This window comes from Crinia signifera, chromosome 19 (assembly GCF_055691185.1).
Source record: "Crinia signifera chromosome 19, ASM5569118v1, whole genome shotgun sequence".
NCBI classification, from domain to species: Eukaryota; Metazoa; Chordata; class Amphibia; order Anura; family Myobatrachidae; genus Crinia; species Crinia signifera.
This window is the reverse complement of record NC_139226.1, coordinates 48,155,526-48,178,254: the sequence shown is the minus strand read 5'-3', so window position 1 is coordinate 48,178,254 and position 22,729 is coordinate 48,155,526. Positions and strand designations below refer to the sequence as shown.

The following is a 22,729-nucleotide window of genomic DNA, read 5'->3' as shown; positions in this document are numbered from 1 at the left end:
TCTCCAAAATGCCCCGGCACCAGACTCAAGTTCCCTGTGCCTCACCACAACAGCCCCGTTCCTGGCCATAAAACGCCCAATCGCCCTGTTAACTTTAATCCGTGCCTTATTGAGCTTGTCAGCCGACCTCGCATCCCTCCAATAATGGCGTGGCACGATGTCTGACCAAACCGTGATTAATTCCGGAAACATTGCCCATAACCGTAGGAGATCAAACTTGATATCCCGTATCAACTCCCTAAATGGTCTGCTCCCAAGGTCATTCCCGCCTACATTCAGAACTAATATGTCGGGAACCCTATCGAGCCGCACAAAACGGTGAAATTCCTGCAGCACTCCACTCCATACCATACCGCGTTTTCCCAGCCAGCGAACCACTGCCTCCTCTCTATCCAAACCCAGCTGGCGGCCGTTCGGTCTGACATCCGCCCGTAAAGCTCCCCAAAAGACATATGAATGTCCTAAAATCCAAATCAGGCACGGAGGCTGCCCTAAAACAGAAAAAACACGGTCAACCTCAACAATCCCCTAAACGAACATAAGACCGAAAGCGAGACGATTCCCACCGCCCAATACGCTTAATCAAATCATCCCCAAATCCCATTCTAGCAGCCTCAGTTGCGGCCCCAATGCGGAAAGAGTGACCCGCGTATTCCTCCCCCTTGAGGCCCAACGTCCGCAGGACTGCTCTAAACACACTTGTGAACTGAAACCGTGATAAAAAGGATCCATTCGCATGCATCAGCAAAGGATCCCTTTCCCTGCCCACTCTGACCTCCTTAAATATCCTCAGCCGTGCCACCGGGCACATATCCGACCCTGGTACAGAGAAGAGAACTACCTTCTTCCCCCTCCCTAACTGATCCGTCTTAGACCTCCTCACCACTAGCTCCACCCTATCCGAGTATAAATCCACATCCTCTCCTAACAAACCTCCCGGCCTGGACACGCTTGGACTCACGAGCTCCCCAATCCGCAGTGCCCCGAAGAAGGCAAGCGAAAAAGCTACCCCAAACAACCTTTCCTCGAAATTGGAACTACAGACCTCCCCTAACTTCATGCCCATATTCTGTAACAACTGGAAAGACACCGGCCTTCTCTGATCCTGTACGACATGACCTCTCCTCCAACCTTTCAAAGCCTGCGCAATCAGGAAATTCTTAGTGACGTCAGGCCTGCCGCCTGCACGAAACCCAAAAGCCAAGCCCGCCATGCAGCGCGTGATTTTTGCCACTGACCAACCAATCTCCTTACAATGGCCTATATATAGCAAGACAGCCAACTCGTCCTCATCCTCCTTCAGACCTACTACCTCACGCCATTCTAACCAGCTCCGCCATTCCTGATTGTATGCCGACCATGTATTCGGGGCCAAGGATTCCCTGATGAGCTGATCGACTACCCGTCCAGCAGAGCCCAGAGCCGACTCGGGAACCCGGTCCCCTCCCTGTCCGCCTCTGGTGCCAACTCCCGAAAACCCTCCCACTGTGAACGAGATAAAGCATCCGCAATGCCGTTAGAGACACCAGGAACGTGCCTAGCCACAACCCACAAATTCAAAGCCAGACATTCCAATACTAACTGCTGCAAAACAGTGACCACTGACGGTGAAGATGCCGACAATTGGTTAATAGCCATGACAACCCCCAAATTATCGCAGTGAAAACAAATCTTCCTATTGCGGAATAGCTCCCCCCAAACAACTACTGCTACCAAGATAGGAAACAACTCCAACAATGCCAAGTTTTTAACCATGCCTCTCTGCACCCAAGACTCCGGCCACCGGCCTACACACCAATGTCCCTGGCAATATGCCCCGAACCCACCACTCCCGGCCGCGTCTGTGAAAAGGTCTAGCTCAGTAGCGACGCATGTGTCTGACATCCACAAAGCTCTGCCGTTAAAAACTTCCAAAAAAGTTGCCCGCACCCGCAAGTCCCCTTTCAACTCGCTACCTAATCTGACAAAATGATGAGGAAGAACCACCCCTGCTGTCGCTGCTGCCAGCCTCCTGCTGAAAATGCGGCCCATAGGCATAATGCGACACGCAAAATTCAATTTGCCCAGCAAGGATTGCAATTCCCGCAATCTAATCTTCTTCAACAGCAATGCCCTCCCTACCTCGGCCTTCAAACCCAGCAATTTCTCCTCGGGCAAGCGGCACTCCATATTCTCGGTATCAATGACAATACCCAAAAAACTGATCACAGTCGCAGGGCCCTCCGTCTTACCTGGAGCAAGCGGGACCCCAAAGTCTGCCGACACCCTTTCAACAGTCCTCAACAATAAGTCACATACTCCGGTCCCCCCAGGACCAATACATAAGAAGTCATCTAGGTAATGAATAACTGAACTACACCCAGAGACATCCTTAACCACCCACTCCAAAAAAGAACTAAAGGCCTCAAAATAAGCACATGACAAAGAACAACCCATCGGTAAACAACGATCAACAAAAAATTCCCCGTCCCAACAACAACCCAACAAACGCAAACTGGTTGGGTGAACCGGCAGCAAACGGAATGCCGATTCAATATCAGTCTTTGCCAATCTGGCCCCTTTCCCAAACCGCTTCACCCACTGAACAGCCGCGTCAAACGATGTATAAACCACCGAGCAGATGTCAGGGTCAATGCCATCATTGACCGACGCCCCTTTTGGAAAAGATAAATGGTGTATAAGACGAAACTTGTTCGCCTCCTTTTTTGGCACCACCCCCAATGGAGAGACTATCAAATCTGGCCATGGTGCCGACCCAAAAGGTCCAGCCATACGACCCAGCTGCACCTCCTTACGCAGTTTGTCCTGCACCACCTCTGGATGCTCCCTTGCAGACTTCAAATTCCTCCTCAAGCCCCCTGAAACCTGCACGGCGGAAGGTATCTTAAAACTTTCCCTAAACCCCTCCTCCAACAACACGGCTGTCTGCTGGTCAGGATACCTACGCAGATACCCCAGCATCCTTTCCAGCCGAACCGGTGTCTCCCCCTTTTGAATTACCGTCCCGTGACTTCCCTCTGAAGCATTTATTTGCACCATGGGTCCCTCCACACGAGGAACATTCATGTTTAAATTTGCATTTTGCCCCAAAACGACATGACCCGTCATTAAAGGCAAAGCAGAGTCCCTTCTGCATGGCCGTCCCATTTGTGGCCTCCCTCGGCCATACACCTCCCCTTTTGCAGTGTCACTGAGCCTTCCACTCTCCTCCTGCGTCCCAACACTGCCCCCTTCTGCCCCTGCACTACTGCTATTTTGCTCACCGCCGGATACCGGCACCCCGCTGCTCACCGGCACCCCACTGCTACCCGGCACCCCACTGCTAACCGGCACACTATTACTGACTGGCACACTAATGCTAGCTGGTGTGCCCGCATTCTGCGGCACCCATGCTGCCGCCGGGGACGGCCCCGCCCCCTGCCGCAAACCCACCAACCAATCTGCAAAACCACTCAATAATTCAGTAAAACCTCTACTCATTTCCCCTTGGAGGGCTAACCCTCCCCCCCCCTGACTCTGCGCTAAAGCATTAACAGACATAGAGACAGACTCACCAGGCTGCCTGGGGGCTGTGAACCCAGCAGCCGCAGGTCCAGTGTCCTGACGAACTCCAGCCAATGAGGAAGGACCAGGTATTTCTCCATCATCTGCTGACGCTGCCATAACTCTTCTCCTGACATCCCGACCCTCAGGTACAGCACCAGCCGGCGTGACCTCGTTGGAGGCGGAGCCAGCTGTGCGCCTCTCGCTCCGTGTACCAGGCCTGCGGTCCTCAGCCTGTACTTCTGCCCCCCTGGCACGACTCACCCCGCGCTGGGCAGCAGCATGCCCCGCATGCCCCACCGCACCAGGTCCAGTACCACGCAACGCCGGATCTTCTTGCACGTGGGGGGGATCCCCCCCGCGCGGAGGGTTCCGCCTGCTGGTTGGATTCCTCCCAGACCTAGTCCTGCGGGCGGAAGGTGCCCGGCCCACAGCCTGGCCTGGAGGGTCCCAAACGGGGCTCCGTGAACGGCGCTGAACCCTGGGGGACACAGATGGGCTAAAGCGCTCCGGAGGCCTAGACCTCCGAGGCCGTGGACCCGCTGGAGCAGCCTCTTGCGTTGCTGCTCCCAGTCCCCCCAGCAGACCTGACATCTGCTGCTGCAGCCACTCAGTCCCTCTGGTGCCAGCTGCCTCCCTGAGGGCAGCAAGCGCAGCGGATACCTCTGCATCAGCGTTGCCTGGAGAAGCCATGGGAGATGTCACGCTGCTTAGCTGTTGAGAAAATCTCCCAGTGACCCCTATTTCCTGCCTGAACCCTGCTTATAAACCCCTCCAACACCCCGTTAAGCCCCTCCCCCTATGACCCTCTCCTTAAGCACTCCTCCTATGACTAACTGCTAGTCAGCTCCCTACAAACCCTGTCAGGGGAGCCTACCCCCAGGCTTTGCCTCCAGTCCGGCTCCTACATTTGTGTGAAAAAGAACTGCAAATTGTTTCTTACTGCTGAATGCAGCTAAGGGCTCTACAAAATAAGCTACTGTTAAGTTTTTTTTTTTTTACTGGTAATTGTCAGTTGAAGAAGGAAAAAGGCTCCAGGTATTTAGGGCCAATGTTCCTTTTGTTATTACTAGGGGTTTTCTTCTGTGCACCAAATGGGAAGAAATTTGGTCTATTTAAAAAAGCTTTTAGCCTTTTGCCATTAAATCAATTTATCGTTTGCATTTATTTTTTCCTTAGATCAGCAGGGTATTTTTGAAGTTACGGAAGAATACAGGCATTGTGTGGAACTTATTGAAGACAGCAGTTTTAAAGGTATTTGTACCTATTTGTATTTATTTGTGACTGAGGAAATCAGTAATTTTTCTATAGTTAATAGTACAAATGACTCATTTTATTACAATCCACTTATCCAATCCAATAAATGTTGTGAACATGCACTGAAAATGTAATTCTATTGCTTTTTCATTTTAATGTGTGTGACGCAATTATTCATTTTTTTTTTATTCATAAGAAGTAGGAATCAAATATCAAAGACACAGAAAATTCTATTTCCTGGGGCCAAACTCTAAGGGTGACATTAATGAGATGCGAAAATTAGATTTTTGCGATTTTTTTCGCCAAAAACGTCCGAAATCGCACTTTTACCCGAATTCGAATATTTAATGAGATGTGGAAAACATCAAAAACCGCAGATTTTGCCGCGAAATCGCACATTATGAAAGTTTGATTTTTAGTCGCGCCGGAACTCGCATCCAGATGTTTTCCCATTGAACAGTATGCAATTCGCATATTTAATGAGATGTAAAATCGGGAAAATGTGTCTAAAATTCACCACATATGTAGACCAGGTTCTGACAGGCGAATTGTCCAGAACCCTGCACAGATCATTGCGATCTGTGCATGGTCCTGTGTAAAAGTTTTTTTTTTTTTTTTTTTTTTTAATGGCGTGCCAGCCCCGGGCTCATTGAGCCGGACCTGGTTCCAAAAATACGGGGTACAAAAAGCGTAGGGGTCCCCCGTATCTCTGAAACCAGCCCCGGACTCTTGGACTGGTCCTGGTTCCAAAAATACGGGGGGACAAAAACTTTTTACATAAGGTCCCCCGGCCGAAACATGAGCACTGTGGCTGGTCAGCCTTGGACGGGGTTCCTAGAGGAGTGGGGACACCCCCCCCCCCCCAATAAAGGGGCTTTTTAAGAGAGTATGAGGCCCGTATGCAGCCTCCTTTGGCAAGGTCCCCACCTCTCTTTCGGCAGCCGTGCTGTGTAGTAGGGGGTCTGAGCAGGAAAAATGGCCCACATTTCTCACAGGCTGCATGAGCCAGGCCTGGTAAGGCAGATTTTCAAGGCTGACAAGGCAGTAACCGTTTCTACGGGTATGGATCATTAGGTCACCACAATGTTGGTTGACAGTCATTAGGTCGACATGCGTTTAGGTCAACATGAGTCTAGATCGACATGCAGGAAGGTCGACATGACTATGTCAACATGGGTTAGGTCGACAGGATCATTAGGTCGACATGGATCATTAGGTAGACATGGAGTTTTTCCAGAATGTCGACACAGTCGACATGGACACTGAAATGTAGCACTGCATCCCCTCGCATGGCTCACGTTCACCATGCTTCGGGTATTTTATTCGCCAACCACGCCCCCTAGTGGATGGTAGGGCATGTAATACCACCTGTCGGCACATGTCTGCTCAAAAAAAAGGGAAAATCCCCATGACCTTTTGACTGTCGGCCTAACCCATGTCGACCTAATGACCCTGTTTACCTACTGACCATGTCGACCTTAATGCATGTCGACCTAGACTCACGTCGACCTAATGGTGTTGACCTAATGACTGTCGATCATCATGCTAGTGACCCAATGACCGTATCCCATTTCTACTTCCCAAACAAGCAAATGGGAGGAAAATGAAGCAGCACTGAAAACTGTAAGCAACAGATGTGGAAAATTTGATATACTCTATGGGTGACATTTAATAGAGTCCGATTTATTTATTTTTTGCGAAAAATAGTAAACAAAATAGCGTTATGGCATTTTTTAAATCAAATAGTCCATTTAATAGGGTGCGCAAAGGGCCGTATATCGCATTTTTGTGCAAAAAAATCGCACTTTCTAAATGTGCGTAAAAAAATCGCATTCTATTAACCCCTTTCTGACAGCCAGTTTTTGCGTTCCTGACAGAGCCCTTTTTTTCAAATCTGACATGTATCACTTAAGTGGGGATAACTTTTTTTTGCTTTTACTTATCCCAGTGATTTTGAGATTGTTTTTTCGTGACACATTGTACTTCAAATTAGTGGTAAATTTGGGTCGATACAGTCTGTTTTTTTGTGAAAAATACCAAAATGTCGTGAAAAAAATGGAAAATTTTGCAATTTGCTAAATGTTAAATTTTCTGCTTGTGAGACAAATAATCATACCACTCAAAATAGTTAATAACTAACATAGACCATATGTCTACTTTATGTTTCCATCATTATTTCAACTTCCTTTTATTTTTTTTGGACACTAGGAGGCTTACAATATGAATAGCAAATTCTCAAATTTTCAAGAAAATTTCAAACACTGATTTTTTTAGGGACCAGTTCAGTTCTGATGTGACTTTGAGGGACTTGTATGTGAGACACCCCCATAAATGATACCATTTCAAAAACTGCACCCCTCACAGTATTCAAAACAGCATTTTGGAAGTTTGTTAACCCTTTAGGTGTTTCACAGGAATTAAAACAAAGTGTAGGTGAAATTTCAAAATTTCATTTTTTTTGCAGATTTGCAATTTTAATACATTTTTCTAAGGAACACAGTACATTTTACTAGAGAAATGTGACTAAAAATTGATTTCCCCAATTCTTTTGTTTTCATAAATATCCTATATGTGGCCCTAGTGTGCACGTTGACCAAACCACAGGCTTCATAATAGAAGGAGCACCTACTTGATTTTGGAGCCTCCTTTTTATGAGATTATTTTTTAGGCACCATGTAGGTTTCTAGGCACCATAAGATGCTAAAATTTAGGAACCCCCCCACAAGTGACCCCATTTTGCAAACTACACCCCTCAGGGAATTCATCTAGGGGTATAGTGTACATTTCAAACCCCCAGGGGTTTCACCAATTTTGATACAACTGGGCAGTGAAAATGAAAAATTACATTTTTTTACACAAAAATGCAGTTCTGGCTCAAAATTATTCATTTTCAGAAGGTATGAAGGAGAAAAAGCACCCCAAAATCTGTGCCCCAATTTCTCCCGAGTACTGCAATGCCTCACATGTGACCAAAAAATACCATTTGGGCGCATGGCAGGACTCAGAAGGGAAGGAGTGATTTTTGGATTTTGCAGCTCAGATTCTGGTGGAATTTTGGTGGGTGCTATGTCGCATTAGCAAGACCCCCCAAGCACCAATACAGTGGAACCCCCCCACAAGTGACCCCATTTTGCAAACTACACCCCTCAGGGAATTCATCTAGGGGTATAGTGTACATTTCAAACCCCCAGGGGTTTCACCAATTTTGATACAACTGGGCAGTGAAAATGAAAAATTACATTTTTTTACACAAAAATGCAGTTCTGGCTCAAAATTTTTCATTTTCACAAGGAATGAAGGAGACAAAGCACCTCAAAATCTGTGGCCCAATTTCTCCCGAGTATGGCAATGCCTCATATGTGACCAAAAAATACCAGTTGGGTGCATGGCAGGACTCAGAAGGGAAGGAGTGATTTTTGGTGGTGGAATGTTGGTGGGTGCTATGTCGCATTAGCAAGACCCCCAAAGCACCAATACAGTGGAACCCCCCCACAAGTGACCCCATTTTGCAAACTACACCCCTCAGGGAATTCATCTAGGGGTATAGTGTACATTTCAAACCCCCAGGGGTTTCACCAATTTTGATACAACTGGGCAGTGAAAATGAAAAATTACATTTTTTTACACAAAAATGCAGTTCTGGCTCAAAATTTTTCATTTTCAGAAGGTATGAAGGAGAAAAAGCACCCCAAAATCTGTGCCCCAATTTCTCCCGAGTACGGCAATGCCTCACATGTGACCAAAAAATACCATTTGGGTGCATGGCAGGACTCAGAAAGGAAGGAGTGATTTTTGGATTTTGCAGCTCAGATTCTGGTGGAATGTTGGTGGGTGCTATGTTGCATTAGCAAGACCCCCCAAGCACCAATACAGTAGAACCCCCCCACAAGTGACCCCATTTTGCAAACTATACCCCTCAGGGAATTCATCTAGGGGTATAGTGTACATTTCAAACCCCCAGGGGTTTCACCAATTTTGATACAACTGGGCAGTGAAAATGAAAAATTACATTTTTTTACACAAAAATGCAGTTCTGGCTCAAAATTTTTCATTTTCACAAGGAATGAAGGAGACAAAGCACCCCAAAATCTGTGCCCCAATTTCTCCCGAGTATGGCAATGCCTCATATGTGACCAAAAAATACCAGTTGGGTGCATGGCAGGACTCAGAAGGGAAGGAGTGATTTTTGGTGGTGGAATGTTGGTGGGTGCTATGTCGCATTAGCAAGACCCCCAAAGCACCAATACAGTGGAACCCCCCCACAAGTGACCCCATTTTGCAAACTACACCCCTCAGGGAATTCATCTAGGGGTATAGTGTACATTTCAAACCCCCAGGGGTTTCACCAATTTTGATACAACTGGGCAGTGAAAATGAAAAATTACATTTTTTTACACAAAAATGCAGTTCTGGCTCAAAATTATTCATTTTCAGAAGGTATGAAGGAGAAAAAGCACCCCAAAATCTGTGCCCCAATTTCTCCCGAGTACCGCAATGCCTCACATGTGACCAAAAAATACCATTTGGGCGCATGGCAGGACTCAGAAGGGAAGGAGTGATTTTTGGATTTTGCAGCTCAGATTCTGGTGGAATTTTGGTGGGTGCTATGTCGCATTAGCAAGACCCCCCAAGCACCAATACAGTGGAACCCCCCCACAAGTGACCCCATTTTGCAAACTACACCCCTCAGGGAATTCATCTAGGGGTATAGTGTACATTTCAAACCCCCAGGGGTTTCACCAATTTTGATACAACTGGGCAGTGAAAATGAAAAATTACATTTTTTTACACAAAAATGCAGTTCTGGCTCAAAATTTTTCATTTTCACAAGGAATGAAGGAGACAAAGCACCTCAAAATCTGTGCCCCAATTTCTCCCGAGTATGGCAATGCCTCATATGTGACCAAAAAATACCAGTTGGGTGCATGGCAGGACTCAGAAGGGAAGGAGTGATTTTTGGTGGTGGAATGTTGGTGGGTGCTATGTCGCATTAGCAAGACCCCCAAAGCACCAATACAGTGGAGCCCCCCCACAAGTGACCCCATTTTGCAAACTACACCCCTCAGGGAATTCATCTAGGGGTATAGTGTACATTTCAAACCCCCAGGGGTTTCACCAATTTTGATACAACTGGGCAGTGAAAATGAAAAATTACATTTTTTTACACAAAAATGCAGTTCTGGCTCAAAATTTTTCATTTTCAGAAGGTATGAAGGAGAAAAAGCACCCCAAAATCTGTGCCCCAATTTCTCCCGAGTACGGCAATGCCTCACATGTGACCAAAAAATACCATTTGGGCGCATGGCAGGACTCAGAAGGGAAGGAGTGATTTTTGGATTTTGCAGCTCAGATTCTGGTGGAATTTTGGTGGGTGCTATGTCGCATTAGCAAGACCCCCCAAGCACCAATACAGTGGAACCCCCCCACAAGTGACCCCATTTTGCAAACTACACCCCTCAGGGAATTCATCTAGGGGTATAGTGTACATTTCAAACCCCCAGGGGTTTCACCAATTTTGATACAACTGGGCTGTGCAAATGCAAAATTACATTTTTTACACAAAAATGCAGTTCTGGCTCAAAATTTTTCATTTTCACAAGGAATGAAGGAGACAAAGCACCCCAAAATCTGTGCCCCAATTTCTCCCGAGTACGGCAATGCCTCACATGTGACCAAAAAATGCCATTTGGGTGCATGGCAGGACTCAGAAAGGAAGGAGTGATTTTTGGATTTTGCAGCTCAGATTCTGGTGGAATGTTGGTGGGTGCTATGTTGCATTAGCAAGACCCCCCAAGCACCAATACAGTGGAACCCCCCCACAAGTGACCCCATTTTGCAAACTACACCCCTCAGGGAATTCATCTAGGGGTATAGTGTACATTTCAAACCCCCAGGGGTTTCACCAATTTTGATACAACTGGGCAGTGAAAATGAAAAATTACATTTTTTTACACAAAAATGCAGTTCTGGCTCAAAATTATTCATTTTCAGAAGGTATGAAGGAGAAAAAGCACCCCAAAATCTGTGCCCCAATTTCTCCCGAGTACCGCAATGCCTCACATGTGACCAAAAAATACCATTTGGGCGCATGGCAGGACTCAGAAGGGAAGGAGTGATTTTTGGATTTTGCAGCTCAGATTCTGGTGGAATTTTGGTGGGTGCTATGTCGCATTAGCAAGACCCCCCAAGCACCAATACAGTGGAACCCCCCCACAAGTGACCCCATTTTGCAAACTACACCCCTCAGGGAATTCATCTAGGGGTATAGTGTACATTTCAAACCCCCAGGGGTTTCACCAATTTTGATACAACTGGGCAGTGAAAATGAAAAATTACATTTTTTTACACAAAAATGCAGTTCTGGCTCAAAATTTTTCATTTTCACAAGGAATGAAGGAGACAAAGCACCTCAAAATCTGTGCCCCAATTTCTCCCGAGTATGGCAATGCCTCATATGTGACCAAAAAATACCAGTTGGGTGCATGGCAGGACTCAGAAGGGAAGGAGTGATTTTTGGTGGTGGAATGTTGGTGGGTGCTATGTCGCATTAGCAAGACCCCCAAAGCACCAATACAGTGGAGCCCCCCCACAAGTGACCCCATTTTGCAAACTACACCCCTCAGGGAATTCATCTAGGGGTATAGTGTACATTTCAAACCCCCAGGGGTTTCACCAATTTTGATACAACTGGGCAGTGAAAATGAAAAATTACATTTTTTTACACAAAAATGCAGTTCTGGCTCAAAATTTTTCATTTTCAGAAGGTATGAAGGAGAAAAAGCACCCCAAAATCTGTGCCCCAATTTCTCCCGAGTACGGCAATGCCTCACATGTGACCAAAAAATACCATTTGGGCGCATGGCAGGACTCAGAAGGGAAGGAGTGATTTTTGGATTTTGCAGCTCAGATTCTGGTGGAATTTTGGTGGGTGCTATGTCGCATTAGCAAGACCCCCCAAGCACCAATACAGTGGAACCCCCCCACAAGTGACCCCATTTTGCAAACTACACCCCTCAGGGAATTCATCTAGGGGTATAGTGTACATTTCAAACCCCCAGGGGTTTCACCAATTTTGATACAACTGGGCTGTGCAAATGCAAAATTACATTTTTTACACAAAAATGCAGTTCTGGCTCAAAATTTTTCATTTTCACAAGGAATGAAGGAGACAAAGCACCCCAAAATCTGTGCCCCAATTTCTCCCGAGTACGGCAATGCCTCACATGTGACCAAAAAATGCCATTTGGGTGCATGGCAGGACTCAGAAAGGAAGGAGTGATTTTTGGATTTTGCAGCTCAGATTCTGGTGGAATGTTGGTGGGTGCTATGTTGCATTAGCAAGACCCCCCAAGCACCAATACAGTGGAACCCCCCCACAAGTGACCCCATTTTGCAAACTACACCCCTCAGGGAATTCATCTAGGGGTATAGTGTACATTTCAAACCCCCAGGGGTTTCACCAATTTTGATACAACTGGGCAGTGAAAATGAAAAATTACATTTTTTTACACAAAAATGCAGTTCTGGCTCAAAATTTTTCATTTTCAGAAGGTATGAAGGAGAAAAAGCACCCCAAAATCTGTGCCCCAATTTCTCCCGAGTATGGCAATGCCTCATATGTGACCAAAAAATACCAGTTGGGTGCATGGCAGGACTCAGAAGGGAAGGAGTGATTTTTGGTGGTGGAATGTTGGTGGGTGCTATGTCGCATTAGCAAGACCCCCAAAGCACCAATACAGTGGAACCCCCCCACAAGTGACCCCATTTTGCAAACTACACCCCTCAGGGAATTCATCTAGGGGTATAGTGTACATTTCAAACCCCCAGGGGTTTCACCAATTTTGATACAACTGGGCAGTGAAAATGAAAAATTACATTTTTTTACACAAAAATGCAGTTCTGGCTCAAAATTTTTCATTTTCAGAAGGTATGAAGGAGAAAAAGCACCCCAAAATCTGTGCCCCAATTTCTCCCGAGTACGGCAATGCCTCATGTGTGACCAAAAAGTGTCAGGACTCAGAAGGGAAGGAGTGATATTTGGATTTTGCAGCACAAATTCTGGTGGAATGTTGGTGGGTGCTATGTCGCATTAGCAAGACCCCCAAAGCACCAATACAGTGGAACCCCCCCACAAGTGACCCCATTTTGCAAACTACACCCCTCAGGGAATTCATCTAGGGGTATAGTGTACATTTCAAACCCCCAGGGGTTTCACCAATTTTGATACAACTGGGCAGTGAAAATGAAAAATTACATTTTTTTACACAAAAATGCAGTTCTGGCTCAAAATTTTTCATTTTCAGAAGGTATGAAGGAGAAAAAGCACCCCAAAATCTGTGCCCCAATTTCTCCCGAGTACGGCAATGCCTCATGTGTGACCAAAAAGTGTCAGGACTCAGAAGGGAAGGAGTGATATTTGGATTTTGCAGCACAAATTCTGGTGGAATGTTGGTGGGTGCTATGTCGCATTAGCAAGACCCCCAAAGCACCAATACAGTGGAACCCCCCCACAAGTGACCCCATTTTGCAAACTACACCCCTCAGGGAATTCATCTAGGGGTATAGTGTACATTTCAAACCCCCAGGGGTTTCACCAATTTTGATACAACTGGGCAGTGAAAATGAAAAATTACATTTTTTTACACAAAAATGCAGTTCTGGCTAAAAATTTTTCATTTTCAGAAGGTATGAAGGAGAAAAAGCACCCCAAAATCTGTGCCCCAATTTCTCCCGAGTACGGCAATGCCTCATGTGTGACCAAAAAGTGGCAGGACTCAGAAGGGAAGGAGTGATATTTGGATTTTGCAGCACAAATTCTGGTGGAATGTTGGTGGGTGCTATGTCGCATTAGCAAGACCCCCAAAGCACCAATACAGTGGAACCCCCCCACAAGTGACCCCATTTTGCAAACTACACCCCTCAGGGAATTCATCTAGGGGTATAGTGTACATTTCAAACCCCCAGGGGTTTCACCAATTTTGATACAACTGGGCAGTGAAAATGAAAAATTACATTTTTTTACACAAAAATGCAGTTCTGGCTCAAAATTTTTCATTTTCACAAGGAATGAAGGAGAAAAAGCACCCCAAAATCTGTGCCCCAATTTCTCCCGAGTACGGCAATGCCTCACATGTGACCAAAAAATACCAGTTGGGTGCATGGCAGGACTCAGAAGGGAAGGAGTGATTTTGGGATTTTGCGGCTCAGATTCTGGTGGAATGAATGGTGGGTGCTATGTGGCATTAGCAAGACCCCCGAAGCACGGTGAAATGATGAACCTAAAAATCCATAGATGTGTGGTATATTTTAAAACACTCCTTTATACATAGGCCGGGTTTGTCGGGGCAAGTGTCACACTGGAAAATAGTTTGCTTTCTTATTCCCTTTTTATAGCAAACTTTGCACCTTTTTTGTGTCCTGCCCTTTTTTCCAGTGGAGGGGATTTAATCAGGAAAATGCTGCCCTGGTACAATACGGGGGCCAGTACTAGAAGTACTGGGGCCCTCTGCCTGCTGGTTCCCAAATACTAGGCCCTTTATGACTTCCTCTTGAAAGTGCATAAATGTCCCCCTCTGGCCGGTAGAACGGAATAGCACGTAAGCGTTATACAGTGCCATCTGGATGATATACACGGCCAGCTTCTTGTACCAGATTTTTGTTTTCCGCAGGGCACTGTACGGCTTCAGTACCTGATCTGAAAGATCCACTCCGCCCATGTACCTATTGTAATCCAGGATACAATTAGGTTTGGAGGTGTGGGTACTGGTACCTCGTACAGGGACGGAGGTGGTACTGTCTCCGTGAATTGTTGTCAGTATAAGGACATCCCTCTTGTCCTTATATTTGACCAACAACATATTTTCGGTGCATATTCCCCTGCTTTCACCCCTTCTCATTACTTGGGCAATGTGCGTTTTTGGGAGGCCTCTTTGGTTCTTGCGCACAGTACCGCAAGCTGCTGTACCTCTTGAACCAAGGGCCTTAAACAGGGGGATGCTGGTGTAAAAGTTATCCACATAGAGGTGATAACCTTTATCCAGGAAGGGGTGCACTAAATCCCAGACAATTTTTCCACTAACACCTACGAGGGAGGGGGGGCATTCTGGCGGTTCAATTCTTGAATCCTTCCCTTCATATACCCTAAACCTGTGGGTGTACCCTGAGGTGCTTTCACACAGCTTATACATTTTTATGCCATACCTTGCCCTCTTACTGGGAAGGTACTGGCGGAATTTAACCCTTCCTTTAAAATGTATAAGGGACTCGTCTATGCAAATGAATTTATCTGGGATGTACATCTCTTCAAATTTGGCACTGAAATGATCAATGACCGGCCTGACTTTGAATAGCCGGTCAAAGGTGGGATCATCTCTGGGTGGGCACTGTGCATTATCGTTGTAATGCAAAAATTTAAGGATCGTCTAAAATCGAGCCCGGGGCATGGCCATACGGTAAAATGGGGTGCTGTACAGAACATCTGTACTCCAATATTGCCTAATTTCTGGCTTTTTTACTATGCCCATATGAAACACCAGACCCCAAAACGTCATCATCTCTACTGCATCTACAGGGGTCCACCTAGCAAATGATGACGTGGGGTTTTGAGCAATAAACTGCTGGGCATATAAATTAGTTTGGTCCACAATTAAATTTATAAAATCATCAGAGAAAAATAATTTGAAAAAGTCAATTTCTCTGAGACCTGTGGAATCAAATTGGATTCCTGGCATGGCCAAAAACTCAGGAACCTGGGGCTCAAAATTGTCTGGTGGTGGGGTCCATACGAGATCAATTATTGGGGGGGGGGGTCTCAGCTGCTCTACGGGGGCGTCTTTGAGGGGGTCCCTCATCACTAGAGGAGGAAGAGGAGCTTAAGACGAAGCCTTCAAATTCCCCGCTTGCATCACTGGCTGTGTCAGAGTCAGAGGCAAGCATGGCATATGCCTCCTCCGCTGAATACATTCTTCTGGATGACTGGGATGACATTTGGGATGACATTTGGGATGACATTTGGGATGCCATTTTTATTTTTGTGTTACTGGTAGTGAAATGTTTCAACACGTGTATAGTGTAGGGGGGGGTACAAACTTTATTTCAACCCGGGGGGTATGTGGTGTGTAGTGTGTATGTAGTGCAGAAAAAAAAAATACTTTATACAAAAAAAAAAAAATTGAAGGGGTTAAAAAAAAAAAAAAATTGAAGGGGTTAAAAAAAAAAAAAAAAAGGTCCTGCGCCAAAAATTGAGCACAGATGTTGGTCAGTTACGTCCGTCACTGAACAGCGCTCAAAGGCAACAGGAATTTGATCAAAAAAAAAAAAAAAAGATCAACCCTGTGCCGAAAAAGCTGATCAGTGATGTACGTCACTGATCAGCGCACAGTGGCCACAGGACACCCACAAAATCACAGTGTGTGTAAAAAAAAAATTAAAAAAAGACCACACAGCAGCCTCAAAAAAAAAAAGGTGATCAGTGATGCGACACTGATTACCAGAGAGGGGCAGCAGGTGCACAACCTTTGGTGCAACTGACAGCAACTGGCAGGTATATATATAAAAAAAAAAAAACCTCTGCACCCCCAAAAAGTTGCTGATCACCTCAGATATAGTGATCAGCACAAAAGGCGGGGGCAGCAGACACAAAATTTAGCACTCTCTATCACTCTCTCTCTCTCTATCTCTCTATCTCTCACTATCTATCACTCTATGACACTGCAGCAGCAGCACTGACAGTTATATATATGAAAAATAACCCCTGCACCCCCAAAAAGTTGCTGGGGGTGCACAAAATGGGGGCAGCAGACACAAAATATAGCAGTCTCTATCACTCTCTGTCACTATCTCTCTCTATCTCTCTATCTCTCTATCTCTCACTATCTATCACTCTATAACACTGCAGCAGCAGCACTGACAGGTATATATATATATAAAAAAAACCCTGCGCCCCCAAAAAATTGCTGATCAGTTAATTTATACTGATCAGCACAAAAGGGGGGGCAGCAGTCAGTTATATAAAAAATATATAGCACAATCTGTCACTAGTATCTCTCTATCTCTCTCTATCTCTCTCTCTCTATCTCTCTATCTATAACTATATCACACTGCAGCAGCACAAAATATAGCACTCTCTGACACTATCTCTCTCTATCTCTCTATCTATCTCTCTCTATCTAACGCTATTACACTGCAGCAGCACAAGTTCACAACACAGGAAGTCACAAGTAGTAACAGGATCCAGGAAGCATCCAGCACACTACAAGCAGTAATGAAGCAGTGATCAGGTAAGTATTTTGCTCGGTTCAGGTCAGTATACTGCGGCAGCTAGGCACGGTGACCGCACTGCACGCAATTCCAGACCGGAATGGCGTCTGCAGTGCAGTCACCGTTAGTTTAAATCCCCCTCCTTGGCTGTGATTGGTCCGTCGGTCCGACGAACCAATCACGGCCTTTGGGGGCGGGCGGGGTGAGGTGGGGTGACACCAGTGTCACCCTTACACCCCGCGGTGATTGGTGCTGTACTTTACAGCACCAATCACCTCCGATCGCGTGTCACCGGCGAACGTTATTCGCCGGTGACACAGAAAACGCTGTAATTGGCTGTTCACACTGAACAGCCAATCACAGCGATCGCCGACGGGGGGGCGGCATCGCAGCCCCCCCTGGGCATGCAGGGACATGTCTGCTGTCAGGGACAGCAGACATGTTGAAACTGTCACCGCGTCTATAGACGCAGTGACAGTTAGAAGCCATGACGTATATATACGTCATGTGTCGGGAAGTACTTCCCGACCATGACGTAAATGTACGTCAAATGTCGGGAAGGGGTTAAATGTTACCGTAGGTGCGCAAACAAGCACCTCAGGCAGTGTCAATCTAAATTGGGTTTCCTCATCCCGTCACATCACCAATAGAGTAGAAAACAATGTTGATAAACACTTAACCAGCGCTCTGTAATGAATGTTTCACATTCGTGTAAATTCTCTTTTCCGCTGTAATCGGTGATATGTGTATTGCTCCCCGGAATAATAGAAGATAAAATGCATATACTGTAATATACAATTTTAATGTAAACAATAAAACAGAGAAAGTATTAATAAAATACGCTAAAATTTCAGTTTAAATTCATCAATGATCCTTACATGAACGTAGGTGCACTTAGTTCAGACAATACTGGCTTGTGAGTTGTAATAGTTCAAAGTGAGCGTGTTTCAGTGCATAATCCCAGGTTAAACACTGCTCCAGACTCTGCGATGTTATCAGCCGAGTGTTCCCAACAGTCTGATAGTGAATCCTACGGCCCAGTGCCGACGTGTTTTAGACCCTCTTTGAGGGCCTTTTTCAAGGTGCAAAAGTGTGTGGATTTGTTTCTCCTCTAATGGTAATACATATCTGACATTGCCCCTGATTCTGGTTGACTCGGTAAGCTGCTAAACCCGAATCGCTGCCCCGCCGCCACCACCGCCGTATCTACTCGCAGTCAGTGGAGCTTCCGGTCGAAGACAGGGTGTGTGGCTGACGCCATGTGACATCAGCCACCCACCCCGGCACACCTCCTTCCGCCTGCAATCCCTTGGGAATACCCAGCATTTTCATGGGGACGCCCATGAGCAGGCGATAGCGATGTGCGGCCCCGCAGTGTTGCTATCGCCCGGCCAAATAGACACTGCAGGCAAGAATATTTTGACTAGATGCTGCAGTGTCTATTTAGCTGTAAACGCGGGCTGCTGCTGGGGATGGCCACCAGGTGTCATAGCCATCGCGTTTTTGACTCAGCAAAATCACATAGTCAAAGTTGCCCAGCCTCCAGCCCGTGTGATCACCCCTTAACACTTTGTTGCATTCTAATTAAGACCTCTCCGTATGTATATACTCCACCTACTAACACTTTAGCCTGTCACCAGTGTGGTGCCTTGGAGCAGTTGGCTTGTGTTGACTTGCCCGCACCCTGGACTTGAACCTTAGTGTTAGGGACCCACCGGATGAGGTCACCTGAACGTTGTCTATTTTTGCCTATGTTAGATTGCCGACTTTATTATAACTATTCCGATTGGCAGTGTTTTGTACCTTGCATCTGCATTTTCGGACCTTTTTCAAAATATAATCTTTTTGGATTCCAGATGTCCAGTTTATCAACCTAATAGGAACACGGTTCAACAAACTCAAAGAAAAATTCCATGTGATTCTTGTAGAGTTTAGTAAAAGTAAGTGAGACATTAATTTACACAGCCTGGGCCTGTATCAGATGTGGTTGGAGACACCTAACTCTCCCTTCACACAGCCTATCCCCAACCTCCCAATTCTGCAGCCTAACCCTAACCTCCCGATCCTTGCACACTAACCCCAACTTCTCCCTATCACAGCCTAACCATAACCCTCCGTCCTTGCACACTAACCTCATCTTCCCCCTCCCACAGCCTAACCCTTCCTCCTTGCACACTAACCCCAACCTCTCCCTCCCACAGCCTAACCCTAACCCCCTCCGTGCACACTAACCCCAACTTACCCCTCCCACAGCCTAACCCTAACTCTCCCTCCTTGCACACTAACCCCAACTTCCCCCTCCCACAGCCTAACCCCCCCCCCCCCCTCCTTATAGCCTAATACTATCTTCCCCTTCCCACAGACTAGTGTTCTCCCTAGTGCCTAACCCCTACCTGCCCTCCCCGTAACCTAAACGTAACCCTCCCTGGCATGCATACGTTAAGGATTCTGGCTGTCGTGGATTCCCACATTGGGATTCTGAGCAATGTCAGGATACCAACCACATCCTTGTACAACAACCAGTAGTGCAGCAATATTTGTTTTATCATCACTAGAAACATCCTAGGTACTCCCTACCTTACTCCCACCACAACGTGCATGTAAACGTGGCACTGGTTAGCCGTCAGGCCACTGTTCCTGTATGTTTCAGTACTCTTATTATTTTCTAATGTTGTTGCACTTCTTTTTAGGAGTCTGTCCAAACAAGAAAGGTAGGCTTACATAGACTTTATTAGTTTATAACATATCAGGACTTATTATGGGGTAGATGTACTAAGCCTTGGAGAGTGATAAAGTGGAGATAGATAAACTACTAAGCAATGATCCTGCCATTTTGCATACCCCCAACTTCTGAAAGACAGAATGAGGGAGCGAGCGTGTGCCGCAGGCAAGGGGGCATGGCCTATGCTCGCAGCACTCCTGTGAGGCCACGCCCCCAGCCCCTCAATCTCCAGCAGGGGGGACTCCCAACTATCTCCCATTACCGTGGCTTCCTTTCAGAGGTACCTCCGGAAGAAGCCGCATATATTTGCTACGGGCGGAGAAACGCGTTGAGGGGGACAGAGCGCACATTATATTGGCCACACTGATGTCCAGGACTGTTGAGGAGATCTTGGATAAGGCCACAATATAGGACTGCACCAGGGGCCGGGGACGCTCACTGGAGTCTTTGGGCCTTTTTTTGTTTAACGGAGAACCAACTTATGTATACAGTGAGTATACTGAATTGAATATATCCGATTTATCTATTTGGGACTGTGTTTAATAATACTGTGTATACGTTACATGCAGTAATTATGCAGCTCAGCGCTCAATATTGTTTTTTTCCAGAATGTGATTGCAGTTTGAGAGCTCACCCATGTGCGCGCGGCATGCGCCTAGTGAATAGCGATTTCTGTACTGTCGCAGGACTTACGGAATTAGCACAATCGTAGTAATCAGAGTAGTCTGCTTGTGCGTCTAATTGTGGGACTAGGAGTGACGAGAACACTTGCTAAACATTACTGCAGCCAGGGGTTTAACTAGATATTTGCAGGCCACATTGCAGAGGTTTGTAAGGGCCCCTATGTACCACATTTTCCTTTGACAGTGAAGGTGGCTCCTCTCAACTTAGAAGCTGCACTCCCTGCACCTATGGTAAATACACCCTTATATATAATAAATGTAACTGTGACAGGGGCTCGCGGGCATCTTGTGCGCACATGCCCTCTTCTGTCGGCTGGCGGCGGGTAGCAGTGGCTGGCGAATGGCGGTATAAACGTCGGGAGCAGCTCCAATGTGAGCTGCTCCATCTGTATGCCTTAGCAGCTGCACTCCCTGCACCTATGGTAGTTACAGCCCTGTATATATACCACATGGAACTGTGACAGGGAAGGTGGCCCTTTTCACCTCTGGGACCCAAAGCAGCTGCACTCCCTGCACCTATGGAAGTTACACCCTTGACTGCCGCAATGATGAGGGTCGACACATCTGTATTTAGTAATACATTTGGGGCACACAAAGAATCAAATATCTAATTATGTAGTAAACTGAGCTAATTCTATAACCATTTTTGTGTTTCCTTATCTAGGTGAATTTAATTGTGGTAAGTATACCTTTTATAAACTTGTATTTGCATCATAATGTAATACAGGTTGGGTATTCCTTATCCGGATATCCCAAAAACAAAATATTTTTTTTTGTCATGGTGGTTTTATGCTGTCTTGTTTTGTGACGTGGTGCTTGGTGGTTTGAGTTACTGTTAGTGAATTAGTCAATTTAAAAGGCCAGATAATGCCTTTGGGGGGCCTAGGGCACTTAAGACAGTGTGACCTGCACCCATTCCTCTGGCCACCCCCTTCTTGTCAGCAGTGGTGCAGAGAGGGGGGATAGGTGGGTACTTTTTACCCTGGTCTGATGGAGGGGCCCAGGGCCCGCTCTTCCCTCCCCAATTGCAGGCAGCCGGGTAGTGGGGAGAGAGATGACGAGCTGCCACCGCAGCACAGCCTCTCTCCCCAACTCGAGCAATGTGTGCTGGGCTGGAGAAAGAGGCATCTTCAGTGGCAGTCTGACCTTTCTCTCTCTCCCAGTGTGGGTGTGCAATCACACCCGCACCCCCCGCCGGGACCCATCCACACAAATTAGGCTTTTTCTTCTCACAGGGGTGTGGTTATGCCCCCTCACCACAGCCACGCCCCTCCCAGTGGCCACACCATCCATTTTACAGATCCCTGACCAACCTGTCGGCACCCCAGCTTGTCAGAACCGCCCTCCTTTGCACACTCCGTACTCCACACCCTGCACCTCCATGAGGCATCAGCAGCAGTGCAGGTGTTGCCTGCCACAGAACAGGGGCAAACTCAATAGCCCTTCTCAAGCAGTGCATCCACCAATGACCACCTTCTTCCCACCCAGCTCTTTTGCTGCTTTCTGGGGACCAATTCTGCTCATTTCCAGCCACCCCTACCCTCCCTCCTAATCCAGCTCTGACAACATGATGTATACATTGTGGGCCCATCCAGAAATAGCTGTGCAGAATGAATTTATTTTACAATAGTCATTGAGAGGGTTTACTAAATGGGTCTCTATCAATGTGATAGGAACACAATATATTTTTCCATTTAATTTGTTATATATTGTACAATATCTTCAGATAACCTATAATGTTTTTTTTCCCCCTTAGGTATAATGGTACAAACATTTACAAACTGCCAGACTTGTGAAGAAGAGAAACATCTATGTGTAGGAGGTCCCCCAAAGCTCTCAGGTATAATTCTCTGCCTTTTGGTTAATATCAAGTGCAGCATCTGTTCTTATCAAGTGGGTCTCTCTGGACCGACTCCTGGTAGGGAATAAGGAAAGACCTGACTAAGTATCTTTTTCAATGCGAAGGCTGTAGCAGAATCTCTTGCATGGAATTGAGAAAAGTTTGGTTGAGTTCTCGACCGGGGTTTGAGCAAAGACTCCTGGTAAGTAGAGGAGAAACATTCTTGTTCCAGGGGTTAAGGGGCTGGAGATCTAGTATCCATTCCCATGCTGATACAGAATGGAGAAATGCTTGGTCTTGGGTTGAAAAGCCGGCTCCCAGAAACCCGAAGTTCTATGTACCCCTGAATCAAAAGGCAGAGGGAATTTCAATGACCCTAGACCTCTCAGAGATCAGGGATGAGGTCCCCTTTAATCTTCGGCAAGG

General features: G+C 46.4%; 1 protein-coding gene across 1 annotated transcript in view; it reads left to right on the top strand.

The window, feature by feature from the left end:
- Window positions 1–22,729, top strand: part of IZUMO1 (izumo sperm-oocyte fusion 1) — a 74,731-nt gene that overhangs the window by 20,167 nt on the left and 31,835 nt on the right. The window contains exons 3-7 of the mRNA XM_083161715.1: window positions 4,723–4,797; window positions 18,915–18,998; window positions 19,749–19,769; window positions 21,128–21,142; window positions 22,220–22,303. Of these exons, the coding sequence (XP_083017841.1) occupies window positions 4,723–4,797; window positions 18,915–18,998; window positions 19,749–19,769; window positions 21,128–21,142; window positions 22,220–22,303 (279 nt within the window). The remainder of the gene's footprint in view (window positions 1–4,722; window positions 4,798–18,914; window positions 18,999–19,748; window positions 19,770–21,127; window positions 21,143–22,219; window positions 22,304–22,729) is intronic.